General features: G+C 47.1%; 1 protein-coding gene across 16 annotated transcripts in view; it reads left to right on the top strand.

The window, feature by feature from the left end:
- The first annotated feature begins 21079 nt into the window (after positions 1-21079).
- NID1 (nidogen 1) overlaps positions 21080-24163 on the top strand; it is a 120750-nt gene continuing 117666 nt past the window's right edge. For all 16 annotated transcript variants that reach the window (XR_014827854.1, XR_014827855.1, XR_014827856.1 and 13 more), the window contains exon 1: positions 21080-21433. Coding sequence is in view for 4 of the 16 variants with exons in the window: in XM_084996864.1 (XP_084852990.1) it covers positions 21209-21433 (225 nt within the window). In the remaining 12 variants the exon portion in view is untranslated. The remainder of the gene's footprint in view (positions 21434-24163) is intronic.

Genomic DNA, 24163 nt, shown 5'->3' on the forward strand with positions numbered 1-24163 from the left:
CAACAACGCTGGATCATTAGCTCACTGAGCGAGGCTGGGGGTCGAACCCGAATCCTCATGAGTACTAGTCAGGTTCTTAACCTTCTGAGCCACAGTGGGAACTCTGTCAGTATCCCTTCTTTATTTCATTTACTGATAGAATTTTGGTCTCTTCCCACATCTGTCCATTTTAAGTCGACAGTTAAAGACTTCATTAGGTTGGCTGGGTATGAAGATGCCAGGAGTGGTGTAGCCCCACCCTACATTTATTTATTTTTTTATTATTATTACTTTTTAATCTAGTGTTTTATTTTTATTTAAAAAAAAATTTTTTTGGTCTTTTTAGGGCTCCACTCACGGCATATGGAGGTTCCCAGGCTAGGGGTCCAATCCGAGATATAGTTGCTGGCCTACACCACAGCCACAGCAACTCGGGATCCGAACCGAGTCTGGGACCTACACCACAGCTCACGGATCCTTAACCAATGAGCGAGGCCAGGAGTCAAACCTGTGTCCTCATGGATGCTAGTCAGATCGGTTTCCGCTGAGCCACGACAGGAACTCCCCATCCTACATTTAAATGGGTGGCCAAAGCCTCCCTTTTAGCCACGTTTGGCAGAGAGCCTGAATTCTGGCCAATAGGATGTGAGCAGAAGCTATTTGTGCAACCAAAGGGTCACATCCTTCTAAAGGAAGTGAGTTGTTCACTTCCCCTGTCCTCTTCCTGCAGCTGAACCCCAGAGATAACACTTTGATGCAGACAAGGACCCCTACCCGAGGACAAAACTTCATGGGACAGAGGCAACGCCCTGCCCTGTCCCACTCCAACCGATTCTAGAAAGAGAAAGACGCTTCTGTCTTGTTCGATCTACTGTAGTCCCGGGCCTCCGTTACAGCAGCTAATCCTATATTCTAAGTAACACGGTGTGTGTTTATAGTATTACTACTATAGACCACTGCTAATGGTGATAATTAACACACATCTAGTGCTTCTGCTAGATAACTTGTTTAATCCTCACAACAGCCCTATGAGCTGAGCCCCATAATTGTCCTCCTTTTACAGATAAGATAACTGAAGCTCAGGGCGGTCAAGGAACTCGCTCAAGGTCATCCAAGGAAAGTGGCAGAGCTGGAACATGCACCGGGGCAGTCAGACTCCAGAGGCCATATTCCTAATAGAAACCCTCAATTACCTCTGGAGCGTGGGATGCAGGGAGGGGAAAGGAGGAATTTTCCTTTTTACATTACATATGTCTGAATGTTTGAGATTTTTACAATCATTATGCATTATTTTCATAATTTTGAAAAGGGAATTTTCGTTGTTGTTGTTGTTGTTGTCTTTTTAGGGCCGAACCTGGACCATATGGATGTTTCTGGGCTAGGGGTCAAATAGGGGCTGCAGCTGCCTGCCTACACCACAGCCATAGCAACTCAGAATCCAAGGTACATCTGTGACCTGCAGCGCACAGCAATGCCAGATCCTTAACCCACTGAGCGAGGCCAGGGATGGAACTCACATCCTCATGGATACTAGTTGGGTTCTTAACCCACTAAGCCACAATGGGAACTCCAGGAAGTGTTTTCTGCTTGTTTAAGTCTAGACATTTTCATGGAAAATAAGCACGATGAATGGAGTTCCCATTGTGGCTCAGTGGTAACGAACCCGACTAGTATCCATGAGGATGCAGGTTCCATCCTTAGCCTCACTCAGTGAGTTAGAATCTGGCATTGCCATGAACCGTGGTATAGGTCACAGACGTGGCTTAGATCCCTTGGTGCTGTGGCTGTGGTGTAGGCCGGCAGCTGCAGCTCTGATTCAACCCCCAGCCTGAGAACGTCCATATGCCACAGGTGTGGCCCTGGAAAAAAGAAAAAAAGAAAAAAAAAAGGCACAATGGAGAGTGGTAGCATTAGCTTAAAATACAACTAAAAAGAAGGAGAAAATCATTTTGGGAGTCTAATCACTCGGCATCAGAGGGAGCAGGGATGCAGGTGGGGGGCCCTGGTATTGAAACAAGACAGCAATAAAGGGGTTCAAGGCTAAGGCCAGCAGAATGGAACTGAATTGCTCTGCAGTTGGGCCAAACGAGCCAGCTGGTATGATGCTGTCCAAACAACCAGTTGAACATTCATTTCATTTTTCCTCATTTGTTTTGCCATAATCTATCTCCAGTATAAACCTAGAAAGGAAAAAGGCCCTCTCGGTCAGCCACTCCTCCGCTCAGAGGGTCTCAGGCGCACTGTCTTTCTTTACGTTTGTAAATATTTGGCCCTCTAGTTCCTGGAAGAAAAGCACTTGACTTTCATAAACCTTTCTGGGCTGCAGGACAATCCGGGGGGTCGTGTGTTCTGAGCCAAAATGTCGCACCATATTTGGGCTGAAATGAGTGGATGGCTGATTGTTTTAGTTTCAGATCTTCTAACAGCAACGAAGGCTGTTAGGTCTACACAGATACCAGACATAAATAAACTGTATAAACTGTATGGATATTAGGTCTGCACACTTCCCAAAAATAAATGGACTCAGGAGTCTCTGTCCATTTATTGATCTGCAGGGATTTGTGGCCAAGAAGAAATTTGTGTGCATTACACAGAGCCCCAGATAAGCCCCAAGCTGGCAGGTTTTAAGTGAAAAAGGCATCTTGTGCATCAGACCACATATAGAAAATAATATTTGAACAAGTTTTAGGTTTTAAAAAATCCACCCACAGGAGTTCTCTTGTGGGGCAGCAGTTTTAGGATCCAGCATTGTCCCAGTAGCAGCCTGGGTCACTGCTGTGGTGTGGGTTCAATCCCTAGCTTGGGAACTTCCCCATGCTGCAGGCATGGTCAAAAAAAGGGGGGCAAAATAAAAAATCCACCCACAATTTTGTCCCAAAGATGATCCATTAGTTACAGCTTCATAACAGCTATTTTACATATTCATGGTTTTTTTTTTACAATGTTATAATCAACGGTGTCTTCTCTTAATATTATCTGTGGAATAATATTATTTGGACCAATGAAGACTCCAAGTTCAGAGCAAGCAATTTTAAATTGTATTTGTTTGTTTTCTTTTTTTAGGGCTGCACCTGGGGCATATGGAAGTTCCCGGGCTAAGGGTCAAATTGGAACTGCAGCTGAAGCCTATGCCACAGCCACAGCAACACCAGATCCGAGCTGCATCTGACCTTCACTGCAGTTTGTGGCAATGCTGGATCCTTAACCCACTGAGCAAGACCAGGGATTGAACCAACATCCTCATGGATACCAGGCTGGTTCTTAACCCACTGACCCACAGTGGGAACTCCTAAATTGTATTTGTTTTAAACACATCCACACCTATCATTTCTCTTCTTCCTGAACACAGGGACCAGTGACTCAGTCTCCTGCACAGTATTTGGTGTTCACGCCCCATGGAGGCGGTTTTGTTATCCAGCCAGTGCAGGTCTGAGTCGTTTTCATTAAGGAAATTTTATAGTGGGAAAGTGTCTGCTCGTAATCAGTTCAGTTCGGTAAGCATTTCATGAGCACCTACTATGTGCTTCCTCCAGTGGGAGAACCCAGAGATGAACAAAGGGTTCTGGGTCTGGTAAGGAAAAGGGACTAACAGCGACGAAAGTCTATTCTAAGGAATGAGTGACACAATCAGTCTTCTAAAGGGTGGGAGCAAAGTGTGAAGTTCAAGAAACTTCCAGGGATGCAGAGTGGCCAGAGCACAGAGGGTGAGGTGGGGACTGAGGGGGCCTCCTTCATGGGCCATGGCCCCCAAGCATGGGCCAGAGAACAGCTTTGTTCTGTGACAAAGCTTTCATTAGTCTGTGGTAAAATCATGAAAAATAACGTTATTGTAGGCATTCCCATCATGGCTCAGTGGTTAACGAATCTGACTAGCGTCCGGTCCATGAGGATGGGGGTCGAATCCCTGACCTTGCTCAGTGGGTTAAGGATCTGGCATTGCTGTGAGCTGTGGTGTAGGTCTCAGATGCTGCCTGGATCTGGCGTTGCTGTGGCTGTGGTGCAGTCAGGCAGCTGTAGCTTCGATTTGACCCGTAGCCTGGGAACCTCCATATGGCGCAAGTGCAGCCCTAAAAAGCAAAAAATAAGTTGCAGATTCTATGTTGATCCCCTTGATTTTCACAGGCTTTGGAATTCCAGGAGCCACTAAAAGAGGTAATAGGGGACCCCTGAAGGGCTGTGGGGATCAGATAGTCCTTTCTGAAAACTAACCCCACCCCCACCACAGTGACTAGAGTGGCAGAGGGGCAACTGGTGACAGCTTAGGACCAGGATAACAGGTCATGAAGCCCCAGTCCCCAAGGTCCATTTCTGTTCACCATCTTCAGCTGGGGTGCCATCAACCCAAGTCCCATCTGGCCTGGGTACACCAGGGGATGCCCTAAAACCAAGAACCACTTGTCCTCCCTTCCTCTTAGTCCACGTTGGCTGGTGGAGGGGGGGTCGGGTGGGTCTTTCCTTTCCCAGGAAGTGGTTCATTTTCCCTTTTCCAGTAAAGATCCAGAAAAACAACCACGCAACACATCCAACCCCCTCCCATTTGGTCCTTTCGTCTCTAATAGGCAATCCTTTATTCCTCTCACTTCAAACCTGAATTACCTAACCCTCTAGTGAGTTTTCAACTCTCCCTTAGGACGAAGGCCCTGTTGATCAGCTTGGATTCCCACCTCTGGCTCTTTCCCTCCAGCCAGGTGATGGGGAAGGCCTGGGTCAAGCCAGGGCAGGGACTCAGAGAGTTGGGCAGAATGCCCCTGGCAGGGGCTGGTAGCAGACCCTCTCTGGTTTAGTTGGGAGGAGCAGAATGGAAGCGGGTGCGGGAAGTGAGACAGAATTCAGAGACCGGGGGGGGTCCCTTTCAACAGCCGCTCCTCTCCTCTCACCCCAAACACCACGCAAGCAGACACATACATACTACCCCCTCGTCCCCCTCCACAAAACACAGGAGTCTACACACTGACCTTGCCTACCACTCTTCTCTCTTACCCTGGCTCCAGCTTCTCCGAGTGCCTCACATACCAGGCCTGTTCCTGCCTCAGGACCTTTGCACTGACTGCTCCCCGTGCCTGGAACACTCATAGCTCATTCCTTGGCTTCCTTTTAGTCTTTACTCAATGGCTGCTTTTTCAGGGAGACTTTCCCTGCCCACTTTATTTAAAATTCACCCTTCCTCTCTGCCACCACATTCCCCACATCCCAACTCGTCTCTGTTGTCTCATAGCACTTAGCCCTTCTTACCTATTAAAAAAATTTACTTATTTATATTTAGTTTCTGTATCTCTCAACCAGAATGTAAATTCTGTGATAGAAGGAATGTTCATCTCTTTCTTTCATTCAACCCTCTCTTCCCAACACCTAAAACCAGGGGTCAGCAAACAATAGCCTCTGAGCCAAATCCCACCCATCCTAGTTTTAGCATAACCAGTAAGTTCAGAAATATTTTTACATTTTAAAAGGTAAGCAAAATAACCCCCAAACAAAATAACAACAGAAAACCCTCACTATTAGTGTTTTGATGAGAAAGTTGCTTCAAGAGTTGAGGACATTATCTCTTGACCCACAAAACCCAAAGTATTTACTCTTTGGCCCTTTATAGAAAATTTTCACCGACTGCAGCCTAAAACAATGCCCAGCACATTGCAGATGCTGAAAGAATGAGCAAATGAATGAATGATGAATAAATGACCACCATTTTTGCTTTTAATTAAGGAACTTCTAATTACATAGGAACGACGCGGCTGTTTCTAGGAGGAATTTGATTTTCAGGACTAAAGGGGAGAACGTGGGTATTATTTATCAGAGGGTGTAAGAGGAAAGAGAAGGTACCTGTGGGGACAAAGTATAAGGAAAAAGGAAAAGGGAAGAGCAGAAGGTGACGAGAAAGAAGGGAGGGAAATGGGGAGAGTGCGGGATTACAGCATCATGGAGAGCAGTGCATACGCAGCCCATTGCCCCTCATGGAGGCTGGGGAACCGCCCCAGTGGAGAGAAGGGTCCACTCCATTTGGTCCAAAGATGTTCGTGGACCCTCTGATGTGTGCAAGGCCCCACGCCGGTCCCCATGGGGAGGATTCAGACACGGTCATACAGGAGTTCCTATTGTAGCTCAGTGATAATGAACCTGACTAGTATCCATGAGGACGCAGGTTTGATTCCTGACCTCGCTCAGTGGGCTAAGGATCTGGCATTGCTGTGAGCTATGGTGTAGGTCACAGACACAGCTCGGGGCAGCTGCAGCTCTGGTTCAACCCCTAGCTTGGGAACTTGCACATGCCATACGTGTGGCCCTAAAAAGCAAATAAAAAGGAAAAAAAAGAAAGAAACAGTCATATAAATGCCAGCTGACCAGGGTCAGATGGTCTTAGGCAGGGAGTCTCAAACCACCAACCTCACAATCCTGGATGGCTTATTAAACCACAGATTTTAACAGAGTGGGATCCCCCCCACCCAGGGTTTCTGACTCAATAGGTCTGGATGGGGCCCTGAGAATGTGCATTTCCACAAGTCCCCAAATGCTACTGCTGCTGCTGACCCCATTTCTGGAGAGCCACTGGGTTATGTCCCCTCATCCAAAAGGAGTCAAAACACCAGTGTGCTGGCAAGAAAGCCTTCCATTTTAATTTCAGGCGACAAATCCATTTGCCCATCAGGTGGTTTCCAGTCCTTTGACAGAGAACCCGCTCAAGTTGTCACATGACATCTATTTTCCATCCCTCCCATGACCAAATATCAACCCTTTGTCCTTCCACACACCCCTCAGGATGGCTCGTGTTCACGAATTTTTCTTTCACACCTGCCCTCCAGTTTCGTACTGAGCTGATTTTCTCTGTAGTCAGATACTGAAAAGTGGGTTAAAGGTATGTGTTGATGTCCAACCCTCTCTCCTATTCTTCCATAAAGGATTTGAAGAGATTTGCAATTACAATGACAACAAGTTCAAAAACACGATGGAAGCAGGAGATCAAGATAGGGGAAACGATGAAGCAATTCAGGCAGACTCTAGGTCTGCATGGCTATTCAAAGTGAAACTGGGAGTTTCTGGTGTGGCTTAGCGGGTTAAAAACCTGACGAGCATCCATCATGGTGTGGGTTTGATCCCTTGCCTCCCTCAGTGGGTTAAAGGGTCCAGCATTGCTGTGGGCTGTGGTGGAGGTTGCAAACGAGGCTTGCATCTGGCATTGGCTGGAAGCTGCAGCTCTGATTCAACCCCTAGCCTGGGAACTTCCATTTGCAGCAGGTTTGGCCCTATAAAGGAAAAAAAAGAAAAAAGGAAAAAAGCGAACCTGATATTTTCCTCTGATAGTTCCATGAGCAGACAAACCAAAAGAGAAAATCAGCCAATTAATTTAGAGGGGAAAAGCCATAGCAATCTCTTGGGGAGAGTGACCTTTTTCCTGACACTTGGATTTGATGATAATCTAAGGCTCTGGATAACATTAGAAGCAATGGGAATTCCATTGTGGCTCATCAGGTTAAGGATCGGAGTTGCTGTGGCTGTGGTATAGGCTGCAGCTGCAGCTCTGATTTGACTGCTGGACTGGGAACTTCCATAGGCTGCAGGTGTAGCCAGTAGAAAAAAATGAACGAAGGAAAAATATTAGAAGCAATGTCCTCCACAATACACAGGTAATAAATGAGAGGGTCTCCTCCAGAATCCCCCTTTGTGAGCCAGGAGCTTTATGTGAACCAAGGCATAACACAGTGTGAACAACTCTGTAGGGCTAAATCACCTGATGGAGGTGTGCAGTTCTCTGATGTTCCAGAACGTCCCAGGATCATCAGAAGGGTGAGGAGACTGCATGTCTCAAACAACCAGCCTTAAAACCTTGACTCTCAACCAGGCTTTGCTGTTACCAGCAGACCAATCTTCAGGAGAGACTAGAAGCAGACCTGGAGGGCTACTGGTTAATGGCAGGGCCATGTTTGTAAGGATGACCCTGTGGATTGAGGGTCAGCATCTGGAACTTTTAGGATGTTATTGCTTACAAGTGATGGAAACTCCTACTCAAAATGGCTCGAGCCAACAGCTAATTTCCATTATCTCATAACACCAGGAATCCAGAGGTGGGACTGGTTGACCCAGTGAGCCAATAATGAGCTTAGTTATGGGGTCTAAGACCTCCACTGGACTGCCTTCCATTCACTACATTGCCTCCAACAAATTAATGAAAATCAACCAGTGGTAATCTTTCCAAATTCCTTACCTATGTTATAGGGCTGGACAGCATAAAAATTACCTAACATAGAACACTCTATCCAGACTAAACATTTCTTTCTTTTCTTTTTTTTTTTTTTCCTTTTGGTTTTTAGTGCCACACCTGCAGCATATGGAGGTTCCCATTCTAGGGGTCTAATCAGAGCTGTAGCTGCTGGCCTATACCATAGCTACAGCAACACCAGGTCCGAGCCACATCTGTGACCTACACCACAGCTCATGGCAATGCCTGATCCTTGATCCGCTAGGTGAGGCCAGGGAGCAAACCCAAAACCTCATGATTTCTAGTCAGATTCATTTCCTCTGCGCCACGACGGGAACTTCCCAGACTAAACACTTCTATTAATATATGTATCATGCACACAATATTCCTTTTGGGTCTGAGTTAAAAGTCCATGCTACCCAGTGCTGGTCTGTGGAGTGTCCCCAGTCCTTGAGGAGGCAAGGACAAAACCTGAGAGCAGCTGTGATGAGAAATTTTATTTCAGTTCGACAGAGTGATTTTAGGTCTGTCCAATCTAATAATTAAAACTGTGAGATTTATCCAAGTAATTGAGGTGACTGTGGTAAAAAGAGTATAACATTTGAGTATACATTTATATGTATCTCAATATATTTTTTACATATCTCGATATATTGTACATGAGTATGTTAAAATAATAAATAAAAAGAATAGAAAAAATGTCTTTTTTTTTTTTTTCTCTTTAGAGCCACACCCCAATGCCAGATCCAAGCCAAGTCTGCAACCTGCACCGCACCTCACGGCAATGCCAGATCCTTAACTCACTGTGCAAGGCCAGGGATTGAACCTGCATCCTCATGGGTACTAGTTGGGTTTGCTACTGCTGAGCCATGATAGGAATGCCCAGTCTTTTTAAAATTTCCATTTTAATTGTGTTTTATGAAAGTATCATTCCACAACAGATCCATATTGGACACTTAGAGATGGCTCCTTCACCTTGACTGAGAAGCATATCTCCAGGAAGGTGTCTGCACTAGTTCATCAGTCACAATGTAGGTGTGATTTCCTCTCTCCCCAGGGGCTTCCAGGCCTCTCTCTGGACCAGGTCCTCTAAAGAGCTCCTGCTACAGCCAAATCTGGATTCAACATGCAAACACTGGAAAAGCAGAGAATCAGAATGGACCCTTCAGGGCAATCTTGTGCCATCAGCCATGAGATGCTGGGGTTCTTATACTCTGTAGAGGGGGCCTCTCTTTCTGTGATTGGCTCCTTAAAGGTGTTGCACTTAACCTTCTCCATGATTCCCCTCTCACAGGATAGAAGTCCAGGGGCCAGCAGTTCAGGCAGTGGGGCAGCTCCATGGGTCCTTGGGGGTCTTTGCAGCTCATTGCAGCACCCTCCTTGGGTGTGCCTCATGGTTCAAGTTGACTGCTGAGCTCTAGTCAACACATCTGCATCCCAGGCAGCAGATGAAGGAGGAAAGAGAAACTTCCTGGAAGCCTCTCATGAGGTAAATATGGAGGATACTTTTAATGAAACTATTCATGTCACAGAACCTGTTGGTTTTCAAGTTCTTTGGCACACCTAGTTTCCAGGTCAGGTCTTTTCCCTGAGGTGAAGGGGCCACTCAGCCACTAGGAAGTAAAACGGGGGTCAAATTGCTGTTTGTTTCTTCCTACAATTAGAATGAAATGAGGGTTGAAATGCCCTTCCTTGATCTGTTTTCATTGCCTGGGTTTAAATTTTCTTTATTCTTATACTTTGTGCATGAGGAATGGATAATTTGTAATCAGAATTAAATGGAATGGTGAGAAATGCTCTGAAAAATTAGCCGAAAGAGAAAGCCCAATCCTGACAGTCAGTAGACTGTCAGCTTTGATCAATGATTCTCCATCTCTCCAGCCCCTTCCCTCCCACCTTGCTGGCCTAGCACCTACCAGATCCAGGCACACATGCATGCCCCCCCCACCCCCACCCAGGGTTCTTGGAATCCAAGGAAGGGAATTCTGACTCCTCTCCCCCCCTCCTGGCCCCTCCCCTCTCAGCCCACCCTGCTTAGGTATCACGGTCCTGGAAGAAGACAGCTAGAGGTGCTCTCTTGAACATGGTAGAGTTTTTGAAAGCTGGAGAGGCTGGCCATGTGGAGAAGTCAGCATTATTTTACAAGGCTAGTGTTTCAACTCCTGGCACGGAAACCTCATCAGGTGAAGACATGCAATTCTCTATCGATAGCTCTGTAATTGGAAGAGCCCTGTTACTTGAAGACCTAGCATTGCCTTTTGCTAACTGTGTGCTCTGCATCTCAGCTTCCTTATCTATAAAACGAAGACTAGGAGCTCCCGTCGTGGCACAGCAGAAACGAATCCGACTAGGAACCATGAGGTTGCGCAATTGATCCCTGGCCTCGCTCAGTGGGTTAAGGATCCAGCGTTACCATCAGCTGTGTTGTAGGTCGCAGACACGGCTGGGATATGGCTGTGGCATAGGCCAGCAGCTACAGCTCCAATTTGACCCCTAGCCTGGGAACCTCCATATGTCTCGATGTCGCAGGTGTAGCCCTAAAAGGCAAAAATAAATAAATAAATAAACAATTATTTAAAATACTTCTGCAGATTAAAGGAGATTGTAGATATGTTTTGCAAACTAAAGAGTTCTCAGCTAAGATGAGAGGGTGTTATAATAATTGATATAATGGGATGCAAGAAAGGAAGAGGTGAACTGTGTTGATGTGGACTTGGGAAGGATTTTTGCAGGAGGTAGATTTGAGTTGGCTCTGCAGAAATGTTAAAAGGCACATGTCTCGTTTCTCCAGTGTTGGTGATGATTTTGTCCACCTTCTCCCTCTCAACTCACCTTACTTTCGCTCCCAACAAGAGCAATACCTATCAAGGGCCATAAAAATGTTCCCATCTTTGACCCTGTATCCTACTGGGGGGAAGAAGATTTAAGGAAATAATCCCCAGAGAGAAAGGACAATATTCACTACAGATTTTTTTTTTTGGCTTTTTAGGGCCACACTCTCTGCTTATGGAGGTTCCCAGGCTAGGGATCTAATCAGAGCTGTAGTTGCCGGCCTACACCAGAGCCACAAAAATGTAGGATCCGAGCTACGTCTGCGACCTACACTACAGCTCACAACAATGCAGTATCCTTAACCCACAGAGCAAGGCCAGGGATCGAACCTTCAATCTCATGGTTCCTAGTCGGATTCCTTAACCACTGAGCCACAACGGGAACTCCCAGATGTTTTGAAGTAGCAGTCCCACCCCACCCCGAAAATGGATGGGAAATGGTCAGATTTATTATTTTCTAATAAATGCAATTGTATGAAAAGTAATCATTATAAAGGCTATGCCACAACACAGAAAAATCATTACATTATCATGCTACGTGGAAAAAAATGAATATAAAATGGCCTATGTTTGGAGTTTCCATTGTGGAGCAGCGGAAATGAATCCGACTAGGAACCATGAGGTTGTGGGTTCAATACCTGGCCTCACTCAGTGGTGGATCAAGGATCTGGCGTTGCCACGAGCAGTGGTGTAGATTGCAGATGCAACTTGGATCCTGTGTTGCTGTGGGTGGCATAGGCTGGCAGCTGTAGCTCTGATTTGACCTCTAGCCTGGAAACCTCCATATGCCATGGGTGCGGCCCTGAAAAGACAAAAATTTTAAAAATAATAATAATAAATAACTAAAATGGTGTATGTTTACTATGGTGGCAGCCCTGTATAGAACATTTGCAGAGTTGATTACAAATAATAATAAAATAAAATTTGTATTTGAGTAACAGTCTTATGTTGCCTTAAAAATGTTTAGGCAAACACTTGAATATCATTACACGGATGGAAAGAGTATGGCATTAGGAGTTGGAAGACAGCACTTTAGCCTCTGCTGTACCATTCATTAGCTGTCAAGTCCTTGGGCAACCATTTAAATACTCTTGTTTTCCCTCCCAGTTTCCCCACAGCTCACATCCCTCACCAGACTGCCGCAACTATTAGATGGTATCGCATATGGGATGCATACTTGGTAAATGGCACAGATGTCACGGTCCTCTTTGATAGCCAGGCAGTGAGTGAGCCAGTTCCCAAACCTCATCCGTTTTCTTGGGCCTGGGAAGGATCAAGGGACCAGGAGCAGACGCGGAGCCCACCAGACCCAGTGCAGGTCTCACGCCTGTGATGAGAGGGAGGAAGCATAAGGGTGCGTAGGAAGACACTCTGCATGCTGCAGTGTGACTCCTTGGCCAAGTCACCTGCAGGCACCCGCCTGCGCAGTAACCGCAGGCTCAGGGAAGTGACGTCCAGCGGAACGAGGCAGCGGGTGCAAGGCGCCAGCAGCGGGCGCTCTCGGTCAACCGCGCTCCTGTAGCCGGAGCTGAGCGCGCTTCCATGGCTACCACGTTCCCCTCCTCCATATTCTCCTGCAAAGCCGGCTCTGTAAATGCGTTGGTATCTTCTTCATTGTCCCTGACTCTCCCATTTTCATTTCACTAATTCCATCTAAACCAAAGTGATAAGAGTAATCTTCTCAGAGTGCACCTCAGCTTACATCACCCCTCAGACACTCCCAGTGGCTCCTCATTGCCTAACGCAGCTGTCTCTAATCCTGTGTGAAAGGCCGGACCAGGTCTGCTCGTCCAGCCCCTCTACGTCCTAACCTGACCTTCCTTGTCTAGGGACCGCTCATCGTGACAGAGCTGCAGTGTGGTTGTATTATTTAACCCAAGGAAAACACAGAAAATTGGTCTGGTTATGTGTGCAGTAAGGAATTGTACCCAGACCCTGGATTTGATCTCCAGGGGACAGTGGTTTGCTTTTGCAACCCAGTGGAGTTTTCAGGAGATGCCACTGGGGGTGTAAGAAGTTTGATAAGACTGCACCTGGGGTTTTCTGCAACCTGGACAGGCAGAAAACCATTGCCACCAGCCCACATGCTTTTCCATGAGGCAGTTGGAAAGATTTGGGAGGTCATGCTCTAGAAAATTCCTCAGCCAAGCATACCCTATAAAAATCTCCTTTGTGCTTTCATCCAGTCTTCTCTAATTTGCCTAAGATTTCTCTGTCAAAATTCTCACCTTATGGGAGTTCCTGTTGTGACGCAGTGGTTAACGAATCCGACTAGGAACCATGAGGTTGTGGGTTCGGTCCCTGCCCTTGCTCAGTGGGTTAACGATCTGGCGTTGCCGTGAGCTGTGGTGTGGGTCGCAGACAAGGTTCGGATCCTGTGTTGCTGTGGCTCTGGCCTAGGCCAGAGGCAACAGCTCTTATTAGACCCCTGGCCTGGGAACCTCCATATGCCGTGGGTGCAGCCCTAAAAAAAGACAAAAGACAAAAAAAAAAAAATTCTCACCTTAGATGGGTCCCTTTGGACATTCAGTTTTGCTGAGTCTGATCCTAATGTACCTCTTGGAACTTACTTCCACTGGCTGGTTTCCAGTACCTCTCCTTTCTAATGAGCTCTTTGCTGTCAGAAGGTAATTTTTGCCATCTAACTGGATGACTGTGTGTGGTTTCCAGTGGGCAAGAAGCCAAGGGCTGGAGCATCTCCAGGAGGAGAATAGGCATAAGCATGATGCTTTAAGAAGGATCTGGAAGGGGAAATCCCTGGGCTTCTTCGGGAGTCTGTGTTAACCCAAAGGGCAGGGAGCTAGGTGCCCTTCAGTCCCACAGTGGTGTCAATGTCATCACTCTCAAGGATTGCACTAGCAGATCAATTTTTTCTTTTTCTTTTTTGGTCTTTTTAGGGCCATACCTAAGGTTTATGGAGGTTCCCATGTAGGGGTTGAATTGGAACTGCAGGTGTTGGCCTATAGCACAGCCACGGCAACTCAGGATCTGGGCCATATCTGTAACCTACACCACAGCTCATGGCAATGCCAGAACCTTAACCCACTGAGTGAGGCCAGGGATCAAACCCACATCCTCATGGATACTAGTTGGGTTCTTAACCCACTGAGCCACAATGGGAATTCCACTTTTTTCTTGTTTCGAATGACATCAGGATCCCAGGAAATCCGCATATTATCTTGGCTGTGCAGGTATCTGTTACCAAAATGTGATCGGTTCTGTTACATTGCAGCACATGCATTCCTGAAAATCACCACAGAAATAAAAACCACGGGCTTATGGGGAATATGTGGTTAGGGGCACAAAAATCAATAACTTCATCAGTGAAATTTAAAAAGCAGTGTAGAAACTGAATAAAAATGGCAGCATGGTTTAATGCATGTTGAATGGTTTTTTAAAATGTACATGGGTATCATTAACAAAATAAAATAAAATATAACATGGTGAAAGAAAAAAAATGTACATGTGTGACAACCATGGGGCTTTTCCTAGAAAAAGACCTGAAGGAGTTCCCACGTGGCTCAGTGGTAACAAACCGGACTAGTATCCATGAGGATGGAGGTTCGATCCCTGGCCTCACTAGGTGGGTTAAGGATCCGGCATTGCTGTGAGCTGTGGTGTAGGCACAGACAGCTCGGATCTGCTGTGGCTGTGGCTGTGGCTGTGGCTGTGGCTGGCAGCTGCAGCTCCAATTTGATCCCTAGCCTGGGAACTTCCATATGCTGCAAGTGTGGCCCTAAAGAAGAATTAAAAAAAAAAAGAAAAAGCATTAGGAAAATGCTAAGTGAAAGCCACAATGAGATACCACCTCACATCCCTTAGAATGGAAACTATTAAAAAAAAAAAAGGGAGTTCTCATCGTGGCTCAGCAGAAGCAAATCAGTCTAGTATCCATGAGGACGCAGGGAACTGCCACATGCCTCAGTTGCAGTCAAAACAAAAAAAGTCAGAGTTCCCATTGTGGGTCAGTGGGTTAAGAACCCAACATAGTGTCTGTGAGGACATGGGTTTGACCCCTGGCCTCGCTCAGTGGGTTAAGGATACTGCATTGTGGCAAGCTTCAGCATAGGTCACAGATGTGACTCAGATCTGGCATTGCTGTAGCTCTGGTATAGGCTGGCAGCTGCAGCTCCAATTAGACCCCTAGCTCTGGAACTTCTATATGCCACAGGTGTGGCCATAAAAAGAAAAAAAAAAAAAAAAGTCAAGGGGGTTCATGGTGTGGTGCATTGGCTTAATGATCCAGACCGTCTCTATGGAGGCACTGGTTTGATCACCGGCCTGGTGCAGCAGGTTAAGGATCCAGCATTGCTGTAGCTGTGGCATATGTCACAGCTACAGCTTGGATTTTATCCCTGGCCCAGTAATTTCCACATGCCTCAGGTGTGGCTGAAAAAGAAAAAACAAAAAAGTCAACGTCTTGAAAGATAAGGAATGAGGAATTCTTTCAAATTAAAGAAAGCAAAGGAGTTCCCATTGTGGCACAGCAGAAAGGAATCTGACTAGGAACCATGAGGTTGGGGGTTTGATCCCTGGCCTCGCTCAATGGAATAAGGATCTGGCGTTGCCGTGAGCTGTGGTGTAGGTTGCAGATGTGGCTTGGATCTGGTGTTGCTGTGTTGGTGGTGTAGGCTGGCAGCTGTAGCTCTGATTTGACACCTAGCCTGGGAACCTCCATATGCCACAGGTGCAGTCCTAAAGAAGCAAAAAAAGCAAAAAGAAAAAAGAAAGCTAAGCTGACGTGACAGCTAAAAATGATTTATAATCTGGGATTTTCTTTTGCTATTAAAGGATATCATGTTGACATTTGGTGAACTCAGGATAATAAGATCTGCAAATTAGGGAATTCCTGTTGTGGCTCAGCGGAAATGAATCTGACTAGTATCCACGAGGATGCGGGTTCGATCTCTGGCCTCGCTCAGTGGGTCAGGGATCCGGCATTGCCATGAGCTGTGGTGTAGGTCACAGACACAGCTCAGATCCTGCGTTACTGTGGCTATGGTGCAGGCTGGCAGCCACAGCTCCAATTCGACCCCTGGCCTGGGAATTTCCATATGCCACCGATGTGGCTCTAAAGAGCAAAAACAAAACAAAACAAAACAAACTGTAAATTAGATTATAGCTAATAGGTTATATATCATATATGAGATATATGTATATATTCAATGTCATACATATGTTCAGTGTTGACATCCTTATTTTGACAACTGTATTGCGGTTTTGTAAGAGAATATTCTAGTTTTTAGGAAATATACAGTTTTTGCCTTTGAAAGGTAAAAAGACACCATGTTTGAAACTTATCCTCAGCTAAAGCTTGTGTGTGTGCGTGTGGGTGGGTGGGTGTGTTTGTGTAGAAAGAAAGGTGCGTGTATATCTGTATCTGTCTACCTGTCTATCTATCCATCTATAGAGAGCGAGAGAGAAAGAAAAAAGACAGAATTAAATAAAGCAAGTATGGTAAAATATTTAGAGGAAGTCTGGGTGAAGGGTAGATGAGATTTCTATTATTTTGCAAAATGTATATACATCTGAAAATTACATAAATCAAAATAAAATATAAAAACCAAAACAAAGGGCAGGTTATGCTGGAGGTCTGATGATAATGAAGCAGCAAACTGTCCAGATGAAAACAGGATGTGGAAATAGAAGGATTAAACTTTATCCTGAAAACCGTGGTATCTACCAAACTAAACACATCGATGGCTGTCATTGTGTTTTCCCCCAAGTACTTTTCGTCCAAATCTCCTTTGAAAATACAGTGAAATGAGCACCAAATTCTGCTTGATACATTCTTTGGTGGGGATGGTCACTTAATGTATCGTTTCCTTATAACAACTGCATTGCAGGTGTTGAAAACAGCTATCACCTTATTTAGGAATCAGGTGAATTCCCCTGGAATTGAAACATTAATACACTGACCTCTACATGACATCTGGTAAATATGGGAAACTCCCAAGGCCATAAGTAGTCAGCGGCCAAACCTCACAGGAGAGTGAGATTAGAACAGATGTCTCCTTTGGGGAAACAGACAACTGACCTATTTTTCCACTCAATTGCCTGGACATGTGTCTGAATAAGCCACATTGAAAGATTACCTTGGTTTCTTACAGATAGAGCCTGCTTCCTAAATTTTATCTTGTCTCATCCAACCACGGCAGCCTGTGAAGGAGCGTATGTCTCGAAAGCGTAGGGCTTGATTTAAACCGATGTCATCATGTAATTGTGGCTGCCTATGCTACTGCAGATATCAAATGATTCTTAAAAATACTGTTGAGGAGTTTCCTCACGGCCTAGCAGTTAAGGATCTGGGGTTGTTATTGCAGTGGCTCGGTGTTGCTGCTGTGGCGTGTGTTCGACCTCTGGCCCAGGAACTTCCACATGCTGCAGGTGCAGCCAAAAAAAAAAGTACTATTGAATTCTCAAACTGTTGAGTTTTATTAATGTGCACACAGCACTGGTCACAGCATTGTGACCTTTGGAAAAGAAATAAACACATGATCCTTGTCCCGAAGAGCTTACATCTCGGAAAAAAGCACATAACACAACTAGAGAAAAACACCTCGCTATTAAATACACTTAGAAAATGACCAGTGTGGGAGTTCCCTAGCGGCCTAGAGGTTAAGGATCTGGCATTGTCCCTGCTGTGGCACAGGTTTGATCCCTGGCGCGGGAACTTCTCCATGCCACAGTGTGGCCAAAATAAAATAAAATGACCAGAGCAAAATATGATCTGGAAACTTCCATATACCAGGAGTGTGAATGAAAAAAAAAATGTAATCAAATATTATGTGATGAAGATGATCACAGTAAATATACTTGCAACTATAAATTCTAAAGGAGTGGCTGGCACCCAGCCCACATTGTCCTAGCAGGAGGCACAGCACCAGGCAACCTGTAGTAAGTACAGGGCTATAAATAGGAAATGACAGATTGTTTACAGTATATACTAAAGACAATACTAATGAAATTAGGAAACAGAAGCATATGTAAAAATAGAGCATGAACACTGTATATAAACAAGGGAGCAAATACATTTTGTGGATAGAAATCAAAGGAGAAAGTTCTCCTTCTACAGAAAAGCAGGAGGGGGAGTTCCCGTCATGGCTCAGTGATTAACCAATCCGACTAGAAACCGTGAGGTTGCAGGTTTGATCCCTGGCCTCGCTCAGTGGGTTAAGGATCTGGCATTGCTGTGGCTGTGGTGTAGGCTGGCAGCTACAGCTCCGATTAGACCCCTAGCCTGGGAACCTCCATATGCTGCGGTAGTGACCCTAGAAAAGGCAAGAAAAAAAAAATGCAGGAGGGTTCGGTAGAAAGAACATCAGTTTGGTTTCAAATCCTGGCTCTTCCACTAACTGTGAAACTGGGTGCAAAAACTTTTGCAAATCTCATTTCCCCTATCTTTGCTATAAAACTACCAGCTGTGCAATCGTTACTAGTATTAAATTCGCATCTACTGTTGCTATCTGTGTATGGGTTAAATATGCCACTATGTAATGTTGTGTCTGTCTAGAAAAGGGATTATGAGCTAATGATCTCTATATCTCAAATTGCTAATAGAGGGTCTGACTCAAAGTGGATTCTTAGTAAATGTGGAAATAGTGCAAATCATGAAAAATATACATTTAGAGAATAATTATTTTTTTGTTTTGTTTTATTTTTGTTTTGTTTTGTTTGTTTTTTAGGGCTGCACCTACGGTGTATGGAAGTTCCTAGGCTAGGGGCTGAATCTGAGCTGCAGCTGCTGGCTACGCCACAGCAACGCCAGATCCAAGCTTCCTTTGCAACCTACACCACAGCTCATGGCAACTCGGGATCCTTAACCCACTGAGCGAGGCCAGGGATCAAACCCTAATGGATACTAGTTGGGTTCATTACCACTGAGCCATAATAGGAACTCCCAATAATGACAGCTTTACTATTAGCCAAGTACTTAACGTTGTGCTCAGCTCTGTGCTAGGAGTATTTCATGGATCATCTTATTTAATTCTCATAACAATCCTTTGACTGTAGAAAGGAACAGCCCTTGCAAATGAGGAGGTTATAGAAACCTGCCCAGGTTCACAGGGTGAGTAGTAAAAGCAGAGCCCAGGCCTCAGCCAGCCTGGACTCCAGGCTACTGTGAACGGGCTGTGTGGGGAACTGCTCTTGCTTCTGCATTAGCTGAGTAAAGTTCCATGGACCAATAGGAGTTTCAGAAGCCATCTGAGTACTAAAAAGGCAGAGAATTCGTGAGAGGGGTGAGAGCATTCCAGGACAGGCAATGGCTTCTGAGATGGCTCTGCTGTCAAGCAGAGGGTAGGAAGGAGGGGAGTGTCTGGGTGCAGGCGGGAGGAGGCTGGCTGAGCACACACTGGAGCCCTGGGAGCCATGCAGGTGAGCAGAGAGGAGCAGATGTGCCTCTGCAGGGAGTTCTCTCTGTGGAAAAGGGCAGAGCTGGAGCCCAGAAACTCAGAGACAGACAGTGCAGCAGCTGAGGATACTTAACCGCATGGACTAGAGTCAAGAAGTGCTTCTGGAGCTGAACGGAGGAGGCTCTGAGCGAAGCAGTTCTGGGAGAGAAATGAAGGAAAAGCCACCGGATTTTGCAGCAGATTGCAGGCAGCATTAGTCACTCTTTAACATCAAAAGAAAGAAATGTAGCAATACTGAGGCTACCATGTAGTGGCTAAGGTCATCTTAGAGCTGGACCACCCTGGGTCCCATGCAGGCTTCCAGCTATGTGACTGTAGCAAAGTGATTTAACCTCTCTGGGCCTCTCTGTCCCTCTTCTATAAATGGGGGATGGCTTTGTGATTGCAAAACGATGGTGCATTTCACTGGCTTTTTCTTCACATTTTCTCCTGGTTCAGGATTCCTGCTCCCTAAATATTATAGAGAATTTGCTATTATTAGAAAAATTATCCCAAACTGGGTCCCAGGCCCTTAATTTTAGCTGGTGAGAGGCAACGGAGGATACCCTGTTGATGCCTCCAAGTTAACAGGTCTGACATCAAACACCTATCCAAACTCTCAAAGTTGCAGCTCCCATTCCCCAACTTTAAAAGGCAGGAGAGGTTGTGCAATCCTCCAGGTTCAAAACTTTCCAGCCAGTTTAAACTTTCCTCCTTTCCCCTTCATTTCTTCCCAGTTTCCACCTTTTCTTTCCTCACTACTTTTTTTTCCCCTCTCAATGGTCCTCTGATGACCTCTGCCTCTTCTTTCAACCCACCGCCAAGTTAATGATCAACCCATTATTCAGGACACCACTTACATCACCTATCTTCCTTTGTCAAGAACACTCCCGCCAGTGTTAGAAGAGATCAGGTTCCTAGGTTTGATAGTAAAGGATTTACTTCAAACAGGACTCCTTCCCCCAAATTCTCAAGTGAGGGATGGCCCCTTGAATCCACCCAGAGCTCACGCCCTCCAGCTTCCAGAAAATTCCTTCCCCAGACCCCTGGTGGAACTCTATCCCTTCCAGAAGACCTGGTTTGATTCCCATATCCCCAAAGTCGCTCTCCTGGACCAATTATTCCAGTCCTAATGGCACGTAGGGAGCACACCCCACATAACATTGAATAATGTCATACACTCAAGACTTTGTCTCTGCGTGTTGGCTCCTATTTCTGGCCGAACTTCCACTCAAGAGTTAAGAGAACGGATGGACGAGTAAATGGCCCTGCTCCCTTCTTGCTAATCCTCAGCACCCAGTATCCCCTCTTCCTACCAGAGTCTGACCATGTGAGGGGAATCCGACCTCCGGACGCCGCCAAGCAGCGTGTCCCCGAATCCAGAGCATTTCCATGTTGCCGGGTCCCCATGACTTAGCCCAGACCCGAAGACAATGGTGAAGAGCTCAGCGCTCTGCTCCCACCTCCGGGAGGGGCCGTTCGATGGGAACTGGGTTAGTTTCAGGAACCGCGGCCACCAGTGCCCATTACCCCGCCGTGAACGAGGGCGCTTCAGCCACAACGGCGAGGGGATTCTGTGTCTCCCCTCGCCCTCCCCCTCACGGCCATTGGGTAGCCTCTGCTGCGCGCCCTGTGGACGGGGCGGGGCGCCTCTCCATCTCCCCTCGGTTCCCCTCCCCTCCCCTATTTCCCGGGGTGGGAACTTCGGGAGACCGGAGGCGTGGAGGGGTTGCTGAGGGGCGTCCGGTTACATCTCCGCCTTCCTCAGCCTCCGGCCGCCGACCCCTTGGTTTGCGGGACAGCAGTCCGGCAACATGTTGGCCGCAATCCGCTGGAGCCAGGCTGCGTGGACGCTGGCGCTGCTGCTGCAGCTGCTGCTGGCGGGGCCCGGGGGCTGCCTGAGCCGCCAGGAGCTCTTTCCCTTCGGTCCGGGACACGGGGACCTGGAGCTGGAGGCCGGGGACGACCTCGTCTCCCCAGCCCTGGAGCTGAGCACAGCGCTCCGCTTCTTCGACAAATCCAACATCCACTCGATCTACGTGAGTGCGACCCCGGGCGGGAGGTGGGAGCAATCTGGGGGGAGAGCGTGGAAGGCTGAAGCGGCGTCGGAAGGAAGGCCCAGGCGGGCGGGGGGCGCCAACGAAGCCGGACGGACGTGGGCGTCGTGGGCGGGGACCGCGCGACCAGCTAGCCTCTGGGGCGCGGGGTGCGGCGCTCGGTTTCCAAGCCCCCGTGGGCTTTCCGCCTCCGCCCGGCCTCCGACGCCTCCCCGCAGCCTGTTCGCTGTCGCGAGAGGGGCACTCCGGTCTGGGGAGCTCGCCCCGTCGGCGCCACCCCGTGTGCGCCCTGTCTCACTCCAGGACCCCGCGACCCCACACTCTGGGACCCGGGCGGAATTTCCTCTCCCGCGGCTGTGGGCAGCTGCGCCCGCTGGGAAGCCCGTCCGCGTCTTGTCTTTGCCTTCTGCCTTTGAAGGAAAGGAGATGGTCTGGTTGGGACCAGGCGTGGGGCAAAGGCCAGAGCTAGGTCGCAGCTGGCGCGCGGGTCCTGGGACTCCAGTAGGTGCTGGGGCAGGAAAAGACCGCCAAAGCCGGCTCTCCGCCCCCGGGGAATTTAACCAACAGCCCGTGCATTTGTGTATGTGGACTCCGGATATGTCTTGGCAATGATTCTGCTCTCTGGTTGAGTTTTTTTTCACTCCAAAGTTCAGGGCTGGGAAAGCAGAGCGCCCTGGTGATCCAATTTCCTGTAGCCCAGCACTGTCACCATGGGGGGCCCCAGAAGGGGAGCGGGCCTGAGCCTTTTCGCTCTCTGGAGCCTTCTAACTGGCAGAGCCTGGGTACGCTGTCAGCTTGGTAAAGTCCTTTCGTGCCATTGCCTTCCGCCGCTGCACACCATGTGGATTTCATATAAAGCTGTGTGCATTCCAGAAGTGGGGGGGAACAGCACCATCAGCGGCTGGAGCCTGTCCTACCCATGAAATGGCTGTACTGGTCTTTTGGCTGAGGCGACTGCGCCCGGGACCCACCCACGTGGAGCTGGAAGAAGAATGCGTCCTTTAAAGTCTCCACCCACAGAGTCTCCAATCCCCGTGTGGGTTGACTGACGCTGAGCTCCTTGCGCACGCAGCCTGCTGAAACCTAAGACCCCGTCATAGGTTGTTTTTTTGTTTTTTGGTTTTTTTGCTTTTGGCCGCATCGAAGGCATGCGGAAGTTTCCAGGACAGGGATCCAACCTGAGCTACAGCAGTGACAACGGAATCCTTAACCGCTAGGCCACCAGGGAACTCCCGTGGTAGGTTTTTAAATGCATTAAAAAAAAAAAAAGAAAAAAACCCCCACAGGACTGGGATTTCCCTTTGTGGCTCAGTAGAAACAAACCCTAGTAGTATCGATGCCTAGTATTCATGAGGATGTGGGCGATCCCTGGCCCCATCCAGTGGGTTAAGGATCTGGCGTTGCTGGGAGCTACAGGTGTAGGTCGCAAACGCAGCTCAGATTTGGTGTTGCTGTGGAGTAGGCCCGTAGCTGTAGCTCCGATTGGACCCCTAACCTGGAAACTTCCATATGCCGCACCTGTAGCCTTAAACAAACAAACAAACCCCATAGGACTGCTGAGGAAATCAGTTATGTTGAAATACAAATTAAAATATTTTTTAAAAATTGCAGGAAGCAATTAATATATGCTTATTTTTAACCATATTAAATAGCAAGGTGTAGCAGTGGATCCAGTGGTGGGTCAGCTAGTAACAGAACTTTCAAGGTCATGAGGACTGTAAATAATATTGAGACCCTTGCAGTGGTTAAATGTGATAGAATATCTGTGACTTCTATTAGTGGCAAGGTCATTAAGTGTTAATACTACTGTGTTTTGGTGCCTACATTCATAATGGAAGGAAATGCTAAATATCAGTTAGGGGTTACTGAAAATAAAAGCGACATTTCTTTTTCCCTCTAGGGTAACAGACCCACTGACTTCTATTCAGACACCCCTCTGGGGGGGGTCATTGGCCCCCAAGCTCAGAGCTCTTATGATAAATTTGTGATCTTCTGCCTTCATTTACTTGTGGCATCAGACTGACCACATTATACTCTAAAGACCTAGAGAATCTACTGCTAAAAAGTGATTCCTGTCCATGCACACCTCTGAGCCTTTTTTTTTTTTTAAATGGCTGCACCTGTGGCATATGAAAGTTCCTTCGTCAGGGGCTAAATCAGAGCTGCAACTGGGGCACAACAGTGGATCTGAGCCGCATCTACAACACTGCTTTCAGTGGCACTGAATCCTTAACCCACTGAGCCCCAACAGAAACTGCCAACTGCATCTTTTTATTTTATTTATTTTTTTATTTTAATTTTTTTGTCTTTTTGTCTTTTCTAGGGCTGCACCCGTGGCATATGGAGGTTCCCAGACTAGGGGTCTAATCAGAGCTGTTGCTGCTGGCCTACACCATAGCCACAGCAACGCCACATCCAAGCCATATCTTCGACCTACACCACAGCTCATGGCAATGCCAGATCCTTAACCCACTGAGTAAGGCCAGGGATCAAACCCGCAACCTCATGGTTCCTAGTCAGACTCGTTTCTGCTGTGCCACGACGGGAACTCCTTTTATTTCTTTATTTATTATTTATTTTTTGGCTGTACCTGGGGCATGTGGAAGTTCCCAGGCCAGGGATCGAACCTGAGCCACCGTTGTAGCCAGAGCCACAGCAGTAACAACATCAGATCCTTAACCCACTGAGCCACAAGGGAACTCCCTCCAACTG

The sequence above is a fragment of the Sus scrofa genome, chromosome 14 (genome assembly GCF_054392235.1).
Source record: "Sus scrofa isolate SSC_HxYL_T2T_F1_AM1 chromosome 14, Sscrofa_HxYL_maternal_Yorkshire_Landrace_v2.0, whole genome shotgun sequence".
NCBI lineage: Eukaryota > Metazoa > Chordata > Mammalia > Artiodactyla > Suidae > Sus > Sus scrofa.